This window comes from Branchiostoma lanceolatum, chromosome 12 (genome assembly GCF_035083965.1).
Source record: "Branchiostoma lanceolatum isolate klBraLanc5 chromosome 12, klBraLanc5.hap2, whole genome shotgun sequence".
Classification (NCBI taxonomy): Eukaryota; Metazoa; Chordata; class Leptocardii; order Amphioxiformes; family Branchiostomatidae; genus Branchiostoma; species Branchiostoma lanceolatum.
Genome location: NC_089733.1, coordinates 18,139,007 through 18,153,729, shown reverse-complemented (window position 1 = coordinate 18,153,729; position 14,723 = coordinate 18,139,007). Strand labels below are relative to the sequence as shown.

The 14,723-nt window shown below is 40.7% G+C and overlaps 1 protein-coding gene across 1 annotated transcript; it reads right to left on the bottom strand.

Moving 5' to 3' along the window:
• Nucleotides 1-8,792: 8,792 nt before the first annotated feature.
• LOC136445811 (uncharacterized) lies at nucleotides 8,793-13,220 on the bottom strand. The gene is made up of 6 exons (XM_066443954.1): nucleotides 12,944-13,220; nucleotides 11,033-11,132; nucleotides 10,429-10,856; nucleotides 10,088-10,207; nucleotides 9,381-9,665; nucleotides 8,793-8,914 (listed from the first exon to the last, which is right to left on the bottom strand). The coding sequence occupies exons 1-6, from the start codon at nucleotides 13,218-13,220 to the stop codon at nucleotides 8,793-8,795; spliced, it is 1,332 nt and encodes a 443-aa protein (XP_066300051.1).
• Between the last annotated feature and the right edge of the window lie 1,503 nt (nucleotides 13,221-14,723).

Below are 14,723 nucleotides of genomic sequence, written 5' to 3'. Positions count from 1 at the left end.
ATACACAAACTGCCACGTCATCGCACAGGTTCGAACATGTTCGAACGCGTTCGAACGACATTCCCCGAACCCGGAAGAACCAGGTGTTCGATTATGATTACGACAGATAAGTGCAAAATAAGCTATTTTCCCCGGTATGTTACGCAAGTGAGGAAGGAGAATAGCAACCGACGTTGCATATAGTGATATGTGGAAACATTTGAAGGCATTCATATTCGTCTATTCTGTTCCTTCCATCGCAGACATTGGACAATAACAGCACGCGTGTGGGGCGGATTCTTCAGGGCCTGTCGACGCTGAACAAGTGGGGCGTCCTGGAGCAGACGGCTGTCGGGTGCGCCGCCTTCATCTTTCTCAGTCTCGCTCTGCTCTTTGTACTCGACTCGTGCGCCAAGAAATGGAAGAACCAGGAGCAACTTAAGCAGGACGCAGTCAATGCCGCAGGGCTGGAGCGACAAAATACATTGTAGCCACTAGTATTCAGTGCATTTTAAGAGGAATTTAAAAGAGATGCAGTAAACAAGGCACAACCTCGGCGAGATTTTCCACTTCAAAGAATTCAAAGGGATTTATTGATAAAGGGGTTAAAGGATATTTATGAAAACATGGTGCGGGGGGCGTCCTGGTGCACACGGCTGTCGGGTGCGCGGCCTTCATCTTTCTCAGCCTCGCTCTGCTCTTCGTCGTCGATTCGTTCGTCAAGAAGTGGAGGAACCAGGAACAGCTTAGGCAGGACGCAGATCGTGCCGCAGGGCTGGAGCGACAAAATATAATATAACGTTAGCCGCTAGATCTTTTAAACTTCAACCTTGACAAGCATGTTAGAAATTAAAGGAGTCGCCTTCTAGATTCTCTTATAAACAAGCACACGAGAAATAACAAATAACTGTGCATTAAAAAGATCATGTAATCTTACTTGTCAAGATGCATTTGAAATTGACGTCACTGACATAATTAGAATCACCTGTTGAAGCGGAAAAATACAATATAGCCACTTTTCTGTGTAGTTTCAAGCGGAATTCAAAAGAGATGCGGTAAAAAGTAGCCAAACGCACGGCCTCCGTGATAATCTTTATAGGTAATTAATTAAGAGGTTAAAGAATATTTATTGATGCATTTTGTGTGCTGTATTTTGAACTATAAACTTTCACATTCAGAAAATGTAATTATTTGACTTTCATAAATGGCTATAGCTAGTATCTATATGTGGACGGTTGAACATAAAAGTACCTATGGGACTGTGTCCTGATATCAACTATTTCAGCAATACCGATAGAATTTTGTGCTTGTCTTCTCATCTGACAATTGTATCTGTCCCGTTCATTTCAGCATTTTGAAATAATATGTTGTTGATAAGTTGTAAATATAGCATAATCAATGTACATTCAGATATATCTTATGCTTTCAATGCGGATATGTCAATGTAGAACAATATGGGTTTACAAACTTTGAAAGACATGCTCCATTATTTGGTGAGATAAAATGTATCATAGTTTTCTATTCTGTTCCATGCTACAAATATAGACCATGACAAAGCATAATGGCTCATTACATGAATAAGTACACAAGGCAACAAACAATTTAAGCTTACTTATCAAGACGGACTTGAAATTGACTTAATTCAAACATTAAGGGAAAAGTCGCACGTCGCACGTATGTTTATATCATCTTGAATAGATACATTATTTTTGTTTGTTCACATCTATTATTAGAATCTCCTCGTATGTAGTATTACCATCGTACTAACTGCAGTTTATAAAACTGTTCAAGATTTCCTCAAAACTGAACTACGCTGGAAGCATATGTACAGCATGGCGTATGATTCACAAAATATTTGTTCACAAACACTCCTGTGATTAAGTTCCTTTGATTTTCTTAACAGAATACAAGATTAGATAAAAGATCTTTGAAGATAAGCTACACGATATTGTAAAATACACTGCCAAAATCCACAAGGAACAAAACTTCTTTGAAATACACAAAAATGCAGCGGACATTTAAACATATTGTAACTAGTACTGCAATGTGTTGTACATTTTCAAACAGCACTTCTACATATTACCCTATTAGTCCATGGGCCAGGTCCCTCAAAAAAGCCACTTGGTACCAAACAGAGGGACAAAGGATGACTTACTTTTTTGAAAAGGTTGATTCCTCTACTTTATAATTATGCAGGATAATAATGTCAAAAGTCCAGCTTTTTAGGAATTATCACGTGATATGGTGACGTCATCAAAATGGACCTCGATTTTTTGGACTTAATTCAGAGGACTGGGACAAAATATCAAACATCGATATTTTTTGGTGAAAATCGGTTTGTAGGCAAAAGATACCACAGGAATCACGAAATAGTATGCTTTTGGTTGATATTTTGACTCTATAAGAAGCTATGAATCTTTTAAGTCCATTTTTGGGGGTAATTTTGTGTAAAAAATGTATTGTTTACTTTCCAAAATCAGGCATTTATTTGGGCTACCTATGGGGTCTTGTGTAATACATTATGTTGATAGGCCATATCATTTTCTGCATTTTGGGCTTTGAATCAACAAAATCCGTCAAAAATATCAGGAGTTATAAGGGATTTAAGAATTACACCCAACGGCCATGTTATCAAATCGCCGCAAATATCGCAATGCATCGTGGGTGATTTTAAGAGGGTCTGTCTGTAATTATACCTTGTAGCAAAGGACAAAATGATGATTTTTTTATAAATTTTGGCTGGTGGTAAGGCCTTGGTCCAATTGTAGAAAAATGGGTAAGTTTTGGGTTAACTGGTGGTCACCGGTTGCCATGGAAACGGTCATTTTTTAAAGATGGCGATTTTTTATCTGCAAAGGCTCAATCTCGTCCGGAATTCATCAAATAGCCATTTGGTACCAAACAGAGGGACAAAGGGTGACTTACTTTTTTGAAAAGGTTCATTCCTCTACTTTATAATTATGCATGATAATAATGTCAAAAGTCCAGCTTTTTAGGGTTTATCACGTGACATAGTGACGTCACTCAAACATAGCGGACAAAAATTATCTAATATATTCAAGGGAATGTAATGTGGTTTTGATTAATATCAACCATATTTCATGCTTTTTTATACGTTTATATCATACGAAGACCTGATAAGTACATCTGAAATCATTTCGAAATGTATTTAGGCTGATTTCTTTAACGGTTGCCATGGAAACGGTGAAAAATGATGTTTTCTCACAGGAACGTTATTAACAAGCCATTTTTAATGCTTATGAATTCCAGGCATGAACAAGACTTGGCTAACGACGCCAAATGATCCATCAATGATCCATAGGACTCTTAGAAAATATCTTAGCTAGGTAAGAAGTAAGTACAAGTTGTTTTACCTAAGATATCAGGTGACATGCGCCATTTTGGCGGCCATCTTGGATCTGACATATTGCAGTTTCAACTGCTAAATTACGTACTAAATACGAAGATTGATACCATCCTGCTAAATGTTCTTAACATAGCTATAGCTTGAGATACATAGGCATTCTAACTTATATTTGAAGGCATTCTAAACTACAGTTAGGCAGACTTACTACGGTTGCCATGGAAACGGCACTATAGTAACAGTTAATCACAGCACATTATATAAACAAACATCCTTGAATGCTCATCATTTACCGTTACTATCAAACTTGGCCACGTTCAATTTCTTACTGTGTTGAGCTCCAGGTCTCTGCTCTCGATCCCTCACAGGCTGCAAAAAAGAATGATTGGAAAATATTTACTAACATGAATAAATCGTAAAACCAAAGCCAAAAAAGCATAATGCCCACGAGCAGAGGATCGAAATGTTGTTGGTATGCTATTCTCACCTCGTCTATTCATCTTCATCATCATCACTATCCTCAGTGGCATCTTGGCTATCATTCGGTCTATTGTCACAGTCTGGCAGCTTGCACATGTCTGTACACTTCAAGCCGTTCTTCAGGCAGGTGCACTTGGGAAGCTTGCAAGCTTTTGAACATGAACAAGACAGCAGTTTTAACACAGCTGAAGGTGCCGGGTCACCATCCATCCAGTCAACTGCCAACTTTGCTCCGTCCTGGCACCAGCCAAATCCGATTGGGCTTGGGATGACAGGGCGGCACTCAAGGCTTCTCCTCCACACTGCTGCCACATAGTTTGCTCTCTGTGCATGTTTGTACAAACAATCAGCACAAGGTGGGAGTTGGATGGAATCAATGCTGCCTCTCTTTGCACAGAACAACCTGTATCTGATCTCATTGACATCACTTGTCCCTGGTCGGGAAGAGTACATGTGGCAGGTGAAATTCTGCAGTTTCTTGAAAAGTTCATCAGAGAGCTCCCATTCCGTTCCTACTAACTTGAACATTTCCTGGAAGTCTCTGTTTTGCTTTACAAGCCGAAGTGCTCCCAACTTCCCCCGTCCAGAAAAAGCACTTACAGTGTCGCATCCGGTGTAGGCATGCATTCCAAGAAGGCTGCTGCAAAGGTCTTGTCCTATGACCCGAGCTGCACTTGAGATACTAACGGATCTTATTCGTGTCTGCGTCCCACACTTGAAAAAGATTGATGTTGGAAGTGTGTGCTCGAATGCCAAGCAGAGCAGGAAGACGTCTGTATCTTCCGATGATACAATCACCGTTTCGTAGCCTGACCTGGCTGCATGGGCGACATGAAGCATAATTCTTGTGTCAGCTTCTTCCTGGTTTGAGTTCAAGTCTCGAACAACATGGGTCCTCTCGGTGGAAATCTTGTGGCAACCTTCATCACAAGCTATGAAAAGTACCTTGTCTTTTAGCTTCCTTCGGTACTTGTCTTGCTTCCATTCATTTGTCAGAAATCTTGTGAGTGATGTTTTATTCTTCGGGTTCAGTACAAATTTTTTCCACTGCAGTACTTTGTGTTCAGGCTGAATATGTCTGAATTCAGTCCCGCATTCCGACCCTCGACGTTCTCGTTCTGCAGACTTTATGGAGTTCTCTTGATACACATCGAACACAACATCTATTCTGCTTGAGTGTGATCCTTCGTGTAAAATCATGTTGAGCAGGGAATCAGCGACTTCTGAAAACGTCTTTTGATCAGCCTTCAGTCTTTGCACTAGAGCCATGCCATCAACGATGCATGCAGATGGATGGGGAATATTATCTGCAGCCGGTACATTCTTCTGTAGTTCCTTTGCTAGGGTAGACTTCGCAGTTTTCCGTAATGATCCGTCCGTTGTAGCCAACGACCACGGAAGAGGTCCTAGTGGATGGCAAAGTACATCTCTCAGTTGGAGCTTCCTGCTTTCTGCTATGATTATCATCTGACCGAATAGAGCCATGTCAGCTTTAAGGATGATCTCCTTTGCCGTTTTATCCCTGACCTTCACCTTCTTGTTGAGCTCTGAGAATGTTTTCAACTTCGACTTCTTCATTGTGTCATGAAACTGGATCTGCTGTGAGTCTTTCTCGAGGCGCTGCACACGGAATGCTTCATATGCCTTTTCCCCAACAGCCTTCGCGTTTAGCAGATCCTCTTCTATCTTCGGGGTGGCAAGCTTCCCAGTTGACAGACAAACCAAGTCTTGATGTTCGCTGCTGAATGGATTTATCCAGTGACGTTCTAGCATAATATCAAGTGCCATCACATCAGCTTCGTCCCTTGTTATCCTGCTATTCTGAAGGTCTGTATGATCAGAATGAGCCTTCTGTACATCGAACATATCACGCAACTTCTTCAGAAACATGCTTCGGTATTCAGCGACAAGATAATACTTGCTGATCGCTCCAGGCTTGAGACTGAAGCCTTTAGTGCCTCCTGACGTTTGCGTGTCTTTGTTGACCGTTTCCTCGCATGTTTGGTCCACTGGTATTCTGCCAAATGGATTTTGGTCACCGATCTGCACTGAGAAACCGCCAGATTTCAGATAATCGAAGGCTTCAGGATGGGTTTCGTTAAGATGAGACATGTCAAATAAGTAGGCAGGTAAGTACCGTGCATAGTTCGTGTGGTCATAAGCAAAACACCATGGTATCATCTGTGATATGGCTGAGAGGTGTAACTCCCAATCTCCTTCTCTTGATGCCCTCACCAAGTTGAGCATGATCTCCACCATCTCAATGTACGACATCCAAAAGCTTGCTAGATTCCCTTCGCTGTTGCGAAGAAACTCCCGGTGTTCATCATAGAGTCTGAAAAACTCGGAGAACCGCTGGCTTGTCAACACCTTCCTCTGCTCTTCCTGACAGACATCATTGTAGAGGGGTTTCAAACTGACAAAGAAATCTTTGACGAATTCTTTCTTCACTCGGGACTGCTCTATCCACTCCAGAAAATCTTTCCAAACCAGTCGTTGGAGAGCTTCATACATCAATTTATGGAAGCGAATCGCACGGTTGTATTTGCGTCCCTCGAGCACACCAGTCACTGACCCCTCTGCGATTACTCCGGACTCAATGCAGATATCCCTCAAACCAGCATCTTGGAATCTCTTTCCAATGATGGAGAGCATAGTGAGGAGTGTATGAAACATGCCCATTCTTGTAACAATGTCCTTAAACTTTCTGTTTGCTGCATTTTATTTAGTATGCTTTTCATTGTAAACACACTTCTGCATTTCCGATGATACTTGATGTCTGGAATTTCTCCTTCGTTTACAGATGAAGCAATTTCTAAGAGTACTTGATGTTTGCGTATCTCCGCCGCTCTTACAAAGGCATTCCACGACTCTGCATCTTTAAGACTGACAAGATTTGCAGTGGTTTCGTCTGTGCAGTGAATTACACAACTCTTTGATGCCAATTCTGCCGTTTGTTTTCTAGAATGACTTGTACATCCATCTGTTTTGCCTTGTATCTTGCTTCCATCTTCATCACTGATCTCAACAGCCTTTCGTTTAGCCCCTTATGACGAAAACAAAAGGTAGAGTAGGCACCGTCAATTTAAGATTGTTATTTTTTTCGTTGGAAATAGATCATTACGCTTTTTAGCAGTTGTGAAATATGGAAACATCTGGCACTCGGTCAATTTTGCGATTTTCTTTTAAGTAGATAGATGAATGAGGACTTTCATAGAAATATCGACAGATAGTTAAAGAAGTAAAAAAAAAAACTCATGTGGTTCTCCCGATGCACTGCGACTGCGTGAACGGGGCCGGGAGCACGGCATGTTGATTTTACAGAATCTTCAGATCAAATTCCCCAGGGTAGAGATACATTTCAAAGCGGGTAAGAGGAGCACGTCCATTTCTGGCGATAAGCTGACTTTTTGTAAGACAAACTGTTATAGAACGCGTTCGCGAATGCATTCGAAAATTCGAAAATTGTGAAGAACCGAATGTGCGATCGAAAGGAAATTGCTACAGTGACCTCTCCTGCACATAAACCCAATAACCAGTCTGAATCCAGTATATAGTAAGCCAAATGACTTCTTTTTATTCAAGATTTTAAGAAGCATCCATAAAATGTGTAGTTTCGGTAAACTAGCTATTTACGATGCAATTAACCTCTATTACAATGACTATCATAAAAAACACGGAGAAAATACATTGAAATAGTTGGCGTTTCTGTTGGCCAAAGATGGTGTATTCCGGACGAGATTGAGCCTTTGCAGATAAAAAATCGCCATCTTTAAAAAATGACCGTTTCCATGGCAACCGGTGACCACCAGTTAACCCAAAACTTACCCATTTTTCTACAATTGGACCAAGGCCTTACCACCAGCCAAAATTTATAAAAAAATCATCATTTTGTCCTTTGCTACAAGGTATAATTACAGACAGACCCTCTTAAAATCACCCACGATGCATTGCGATATTTGCGGCGATTTGATAACATGGCCGTTGGGTGTAATTCTTAAATCCCTTATAACTCCTGATATTTTTGACGGATTTTGTTGATTCAAAGCCCAAAATGCAGAAAATGATATGGCCTATCAACATAATGTATTACACAAGACCCCATAGGTAGCCCAAATAAATGCCTGATTTTGGAAAGTAAACAATACATTTTTTACACAAAATTACCCCCAAAAATGGACTTAAAAGATTCATAGCTTCTTATAGAGTCAAAATATCAACCAAAAGCAAACTATTTCGTGATTCCTGTGGTATCTTTTGCCTACAAACCGATTTTCACCAAAAAATATCGATGTTTGATATTTTGTCCCAGTCCTCTGAATTAAGTCCAAAAAATCGAGGTCCATTTTGATGACGTCACCATATCACGTGATAATTCCTAAAAAGCTGGACTTTTGACATCATTATCATGCATAATTATAAAGTAGAGGAATTAACCTTTTCAAAAAAGTAAGTCACCCTTTGTCCCTCTGTTTGGTACCAAAAAGCTGCTTGGCCCATGGACTATATTCTTTGATGTGAAAATATGTACATTTCACAATTACGAGAGCTCTGATTATTGGAAAGTAACAAAAACGATTACTGATATAACCATGCATGTGTTAAAGATTGTGTCTAATCCACTTTTACAACAATTCAAGTGTTGCTCTAGGTTCCTTAGCCATTGGTCTTGCGACGAGAGGGCACGATGTATACAAAGCAAATGTATTCGATTGATTAAGATCATGTTGACAAGCGCATGAAACAACTGCTGTACATCTCGGCAGAATCACTTTCTCTTCGGTCTTGGTCCGCTGGGTTCTAAGCGATAGACAGGATAATTCACATGTTTACGTCATCAGTAATGGTGCATTAATTGATGGGCGCTGTAAACACATGATTAAGTAGCTTTATGCAAATTTCAACAATTTGATTTGTCGACAGAGAACGCAGCAGGATAAAACAAAATTTGTAAAAATAGAGACACATGTCACTTGAAGAGAAACCAAGAAAGATGCTGGCAACCTTTCGAATCACTAGGCCACGTCTGTCTACTCGGCTGGAGTCTAGTGCCTTGTGGTTCTTGTATTGGCGGCAGCGGCCCTGCATGAGCTGAGAACAAAACAGTAACTATTCAGATTTAACAATTACACGTGCCTTACATGTAGATGTATTGCGGATTAATCAATTTGTAACTATCAATGCCATTCAGGCTACCATTCGTGTGTCTGAAAGTTTGGTATCTTGATTAAGAATTGAATTGAACTAATGAATATAATATCAGTTCCTTTGTACTGCTGATACTGGCTTCCAACAAAACAATGCAATGACATCAATACCTTTTGAGCTGCTATCTTCCACAAAGACTTCAGCTACTTTTCCTTACTAACCAGGTGTACGAGACAACTACCATGTATTGTAGACTGCTGGAGAAGAACTATCTAACTTAGGCAAGCTTAAGGTTTAAGTTGATCTCCAGAGGTGATTGAAGATGATGTCTGTAAACATTCGCGAGTCTATGATATCAAAGAAATAATGTATTGATGACCTAATCAAAAGACATGAAGATGTGAATTACCTCCACTTGGGGCACCAGCAATCCCTGAAATCCTGTCTGCCAGTGTGGAAAGACCGGTATCTCTGCATGCCTGCGCTAGGGTCTTTACTGTGGCTTCGGTGCCCTTTCGTGTGCGCCACCGCCGGAAAAGCTCAGATCTTTGTTGGGTAATGTAACCTGGACCTGAGCTACGGATTTCTGTAATCTCAGGATCTGAAAATCCCAACGCTTGGGCAAACTCCTTAAACTTAACGGACGGCAGCTCCGTTTTAAGGATGCCAATAGCCACCGACAGCTGCTTTTGATCTGTAGCATAAACAACATAACAAAGTCAGTAAGCAATCGAAAATATGATTGTTTCAGAAAGTGTCTAAGTGCAACCATACGTATGTTCTTTAAAAAGTTATATGCAAAAATAGGAAACCCAGAATACACCACAGAGTCACAGACTATCTTACATGTGATTTTCTGAAAGAACAGGATCAGGGTTGTGTGCTTTGTTTTCCAGAAATGTTTAAAACACGCAGATTATAGCTTAACAGTACATACACATTGCTATGTAGGAGATTTAAGTGAACTTTCAAAGTAAATGCAAACCTCTCTCAGCTATTCACTTCATTCATTTGCTACGATAGACGCCTTATAGTTTTTTTTAGCTTGTTAACATGACATTGAAGACTATCTGAAGAGCCTACACAATCCTGTATTGAATATTGAATTCCACTTACTCTTAGAATCACGTTCCAGCATCATCCGCATGTCGTGGAGATGCTTATTCATCTCTGTTAGATCATACTGGATTTTATCGTCTCCGCCTTTGAAATTTTCTTTAAGTTCGACAACTTCACCTGAAATATCAAGAACAAAATGAAGAATTTTCACGTCATCATCGCTGAAGGTCGAATGTCTGAAAATACGTGTTAAGCAAGTATGAGACACCCCTGATATTGTAGTGGATATGTAATGCAATCGTAAACGGTTTCAATAAGTACAATGTTTTAAAATGCTCTAAGTAGCAGTAACAGTAAACAAAGACCACGAAATGCCAATTCAGCTTCGAGAAACATACTTTCTATGTCCTTTATTTCCCCCATGATTGTAGTTCTGTCGATCTGTTGGACTAGGAGATTCCGCACTCTTTTTTCCAAATTGCTGACCTGGGTCATCATCTCTGTTTGTCCTCCCAAAGCCTGCTTGATGTCTATGAGGTGACTGGAAATATCAAATAGACTAGCTTTGATGGCCTCATTTTGCCGACTGAGCCTTTGATCTAGCTCATTACTCAACTGGTCAATCTTCTGGTCCAACTTCCGGTCAATGTTTTGACCTAGCTTCTCACTCAACTGATCAATCTTCTGGTCCAACTTCCGGTCATTTTTTTCTTCTTGGGCAGAAAAAAGCCTTTTCATGTCCTTTATAGTTATTCTTTCTTCTTCATGACTGATTCCACCTGAAGCCTCGTCATGTTCTTGCAGTCCTTCCCCCTCCACGTAGCCACTGCAGTACCAATGACAAGGAGAATATTAGAAATCTTATTTTCTGAATTTTGTGTATCATTAGTTTTTGGGTACTAAACTAGCTAATGTACCTCATCTTTCACTCAATACGATTTCAAGCAACACATATGAAACTGAAGGTCAAAAATCCTTGGTTTAATTCCTTGGTTAAAGTACCTTTCGCCTAGCTCGTCGACAGATGTGGCATCATCCTGCTCTCCAGTGTCAGGTGACAAGGCTTCTCTCTCTACCTCTTCATCAGTACGTGAATCGGCTCCTTCTAATGTAAATATACAGTTGAAACAATACGATGACAAGGCAGGTACACGACTGCAAACACAAACGTCGTCAAGTTACCAGTTTTGATTATATTCGAGATGTTTACTCATGTGTATTTGGCCATGATAAGAAAAATAATTTCCCTCACATTGTTATTCCTATGTAGTAAGTTGCATCTTAACAAAATGGTAATAACAAAATTAAATATGTACTGTAGATGATTCTAGAGAGATTTTATAGTCTGTCTACTATGGCCATTGAAGACAATATGAATAACAAAACAAACAAAAATGCGGCGTTTCTTTGTTGAACGTACCTTGACATGAAAAGGATTGTGGCTTCATCTCCCGAACAGCCTCTTCAGAAATGTCACAGATGTAGGGGATGAGGACCAAAACAGAACCAAACTTTGATATGTCTGAGATATTCAACGATTTTAGGCCAAAATAATTCAAGTAATTTGAGCCAATTCCGTTCTTTACATCGTCATAGAGAGTGGAGATGTCGGCTTCTTCTGACAACTTGGAATTCATTGTTTTCATATGTTCCGGATCCGGAACTGATCCGTCTTTGTCTAACTTGTCTCTGATGTGCTTCAATTTGTCAACTAAGTCCAGCATGTCAGTCAAAGCCAACGCCTCCGATTCATCTAAAAAGCTACGTTTATGGGCTTTTTCAATATATTTCAAAGAGGTTATTGTCTGTTCTGATGTCGTTCTACCTCTTGTCTTTGTGAACTGTGCTACTTTTTTCAATGCGTGTAAGAGGGCCAATTTTCTATTCTTCAGCATCTTTCGATATTCATCCCTGATGCTGATGATCCCTTCGACCTGGAAAGAAAAGTGTTGATACTACATTGAAATGATCATGGAATGGACCTCATGTTTGTTTATATCTGACAGTGTGAACACAGACATGCACATGCACATGCACATGTGGTTGTGTTGTGTTATGTTTCAAAATGACTCGCAGCCTATGTCTACTGTGTTTCTTTCGTACATTTTGCTCTAGAGTAAGGTGAAAAAAGTTGCACTACTAGTACCTACATATGACGGGAGGTACGATCTAATCATCATGGCAAATTCACTAAATATATTTGTACTTACTGTGTGTTTAGCCAGGCTTTCGTGAGCTGTAATAACAGGAAATAAGAAACCATCAATACTTGAATTGATTGAAAAGACAGTAGGATTAAACTTCCCTTGTTGTGCATTTGTAGTTCTGTATAACCGTGAGAGAATATGTAAAAATATATGTCTACGCAAACCTGCAATAACGCTACACAAAATGTGCATATATTTCACCCCCACAAAGATTTACTACTGAGAAAGTGGATAGTCAATAACGCACCTTCCCTGGAAATGCACTTTACTACGCTTCATTAGATACACAACATAGTACAGAAGGCGCTAATAGGAATCAACGACAAACAAAAGTCTTAGCGTGTGCTTGTGCCATGACGACGACGACAATGGTAGGATATGTACAGAAGTCATGGCTCATTGATTCACCAGTGGCATGGCGCCCAGAGGTAAAACAAACCAAATTTGCATAAAACAGACAAAATTTGCTTTCTATACTGTAACAACGATGGATGTAAAACAACACACTAGGCTATGTACAAACTGTCCGATACTATGAGCCGAAATAGACTTACACGTCGACGCGTCGACCGACCTTGCTTTCGAGACGCTGCTCCTAGTTATGGTAACACCGTCTGCACCTGGCACTTGGGTTACCAGATTACGCATGGATGGGGCATACTTCGGGGCATTAAGTAATCTGCGCTTAGTTTAGAAAGATACCCACCTTCTTTTATAAGTGGCTCCCCAAGGAACTTGTACCCACGTGTCACCAGTGCCTCACAGAAAGACCGAAATGCTGTCGGCCCACGTCGCGGCAGTTCGTCCATTAGCGCTGAAGCCTTCTCTTCTCTTGTCCCCTTCCCTGCCGTTGCTATCTCTTCCCATTGCCCACTGTCAAAGATTCCATCCTTAATGAGGCTGTCTTTGACACGATCGACGTTCAGATTTTCCACAACTCTGACCCGATGTTTTTGGAGTATTTCTTTGTGAGCTTGATCCATCTTCGAGACAGCAGTGTCAGAAGTAAACCGTATAGGTATGCCAGTTCCTTCTATCTACTGTACACACAACCTTGTTTTGACCTTGCAAAGGGTCAAAGAGTTCTGTCAACACCCACCTGTGACAAACAGTCGCTCTTTTCTGACGTCTCCGACAGAGCGAGGACAAATGGTACCCAACAATTGGGCCGCTGTTAATGAACTTTGCTTTCGTTGTGAATATATAGTACAGTGCTCTTGATCAAAGTAAGACGCATATCGAGTTAGAAGTTGTTATTTTTTGTGCTTCGCTTCTGAGATAGTGAAAAGTCAATAGCGCACCTTCCCTGCAAATATCACTACGCTTCATCAGTAACAGGGTATGGTAAAGAAGGCGCTGTTGAAAGCAAACTTTTTGGTGTGTGTTTATACCATGACGACGACAATGAAAACACATGCCCACAAGTTATGGCTCATTGCTTCACCTGGGGCACAGTGAAGGGGGGGTGGGCAAATGTACATAGAAGAGACATGCTTTCCATGCCAACCTCAAAGTTGAGTATATGATACTGAGGTTACTGTACTGCCCTGTTGCTGTTTACAAGCATTATACCTCGACCAAACAACCTTGCTTATGTAAAACGTCTCTTGTCCCATTCTCTGCCGTTGCTATCTTTTCCCATTGGCCAGGATCAAAGATGCCATTCTTAATCAAGCTGCCTTTGACACGATCTACGTTCAGATCCGTCACAATTCTACTGTCCGATGTCTTCGGAGTATTTCTGAGCTGAACCAATCTTTGAGACAGCAGTGTCAGAAGTAAACGTGCCAACGTGATGCAGACACTCCGGTTCTTTCTTTTCACTGTACACAGAGCGAGCAGTCTTTCGACCTTAAAGGCAACCTAAGCAATATTAGGGCGCTGAAAGTCATATATTCAAAATCAATTTTTTTCTGATTTCTGTCCATAGTAAGTTTAGATAACACTATACAATCACATATCGACCATCATGGAGCAAAAATGTGATGTCGTTGTGTGGTGGTAACTCATTGAAAATCTGAGCACTTGGAGGCCAGCCATCATTTCAAATCTTCCGAACATGCACGATTCTGACCGATAAATCCCGAACGCATCCGAAGAAATGATCACGTGGTCATGGCTCAATGTGCTTGGGCATTGTGACGTCACGCGGCCGGAAGTTACCGAAAATTGTCGACAGGAAACCGTTAAGGCTGGATTCTGGGCTGATTTTTGGGGGGACCCAATAAATAAAATACTCCTTTTGTGGCTTGCTTCTGTGCTATTTTTAAACGCCCAAAGTCTGAAATAATGATGCAGATGTGCTAGAATGGGGAAGCAAATGTCAGTTTCAACCTCATAAAACAGAATTGTTTTCCCCAAAATATTTAAAGTTTTACCCCCTGAAATCGCTTAGGGCACCTTTAAGCGTGCAGGGTCAAAGGGCTCTATCAGCACCCACCTGTGACAAAGTGCCGCTCTTTTGTGTCGTCTCCGACAGAGCGAGG

Excerpts from the sequence above, each read along its gene's own strand:
- LOC136445811 (XM_066443954.1), bottom strand. The coding sequence starts at position 13,220 with ATGGATCAAGCTCACAAAGAAATACTCCAAAAACATCGGGTCAGAGTT. Across the intron at positions 11,133-12,943 it reads GGAGCCACTTATAAAAGAAG|GAGCCGATTCACGTACTGAT; the intron begins GTGGGTATCTTT and ends TTACATTAGAAG. Across the intron at positions 10,208-10,428 it reads GGAAATAAAGGACATAGAAA|GTGAAGTTGTCGAACTTAAA; the intron begins GTATGTTTCTCG and ends TTGATATTTCAG.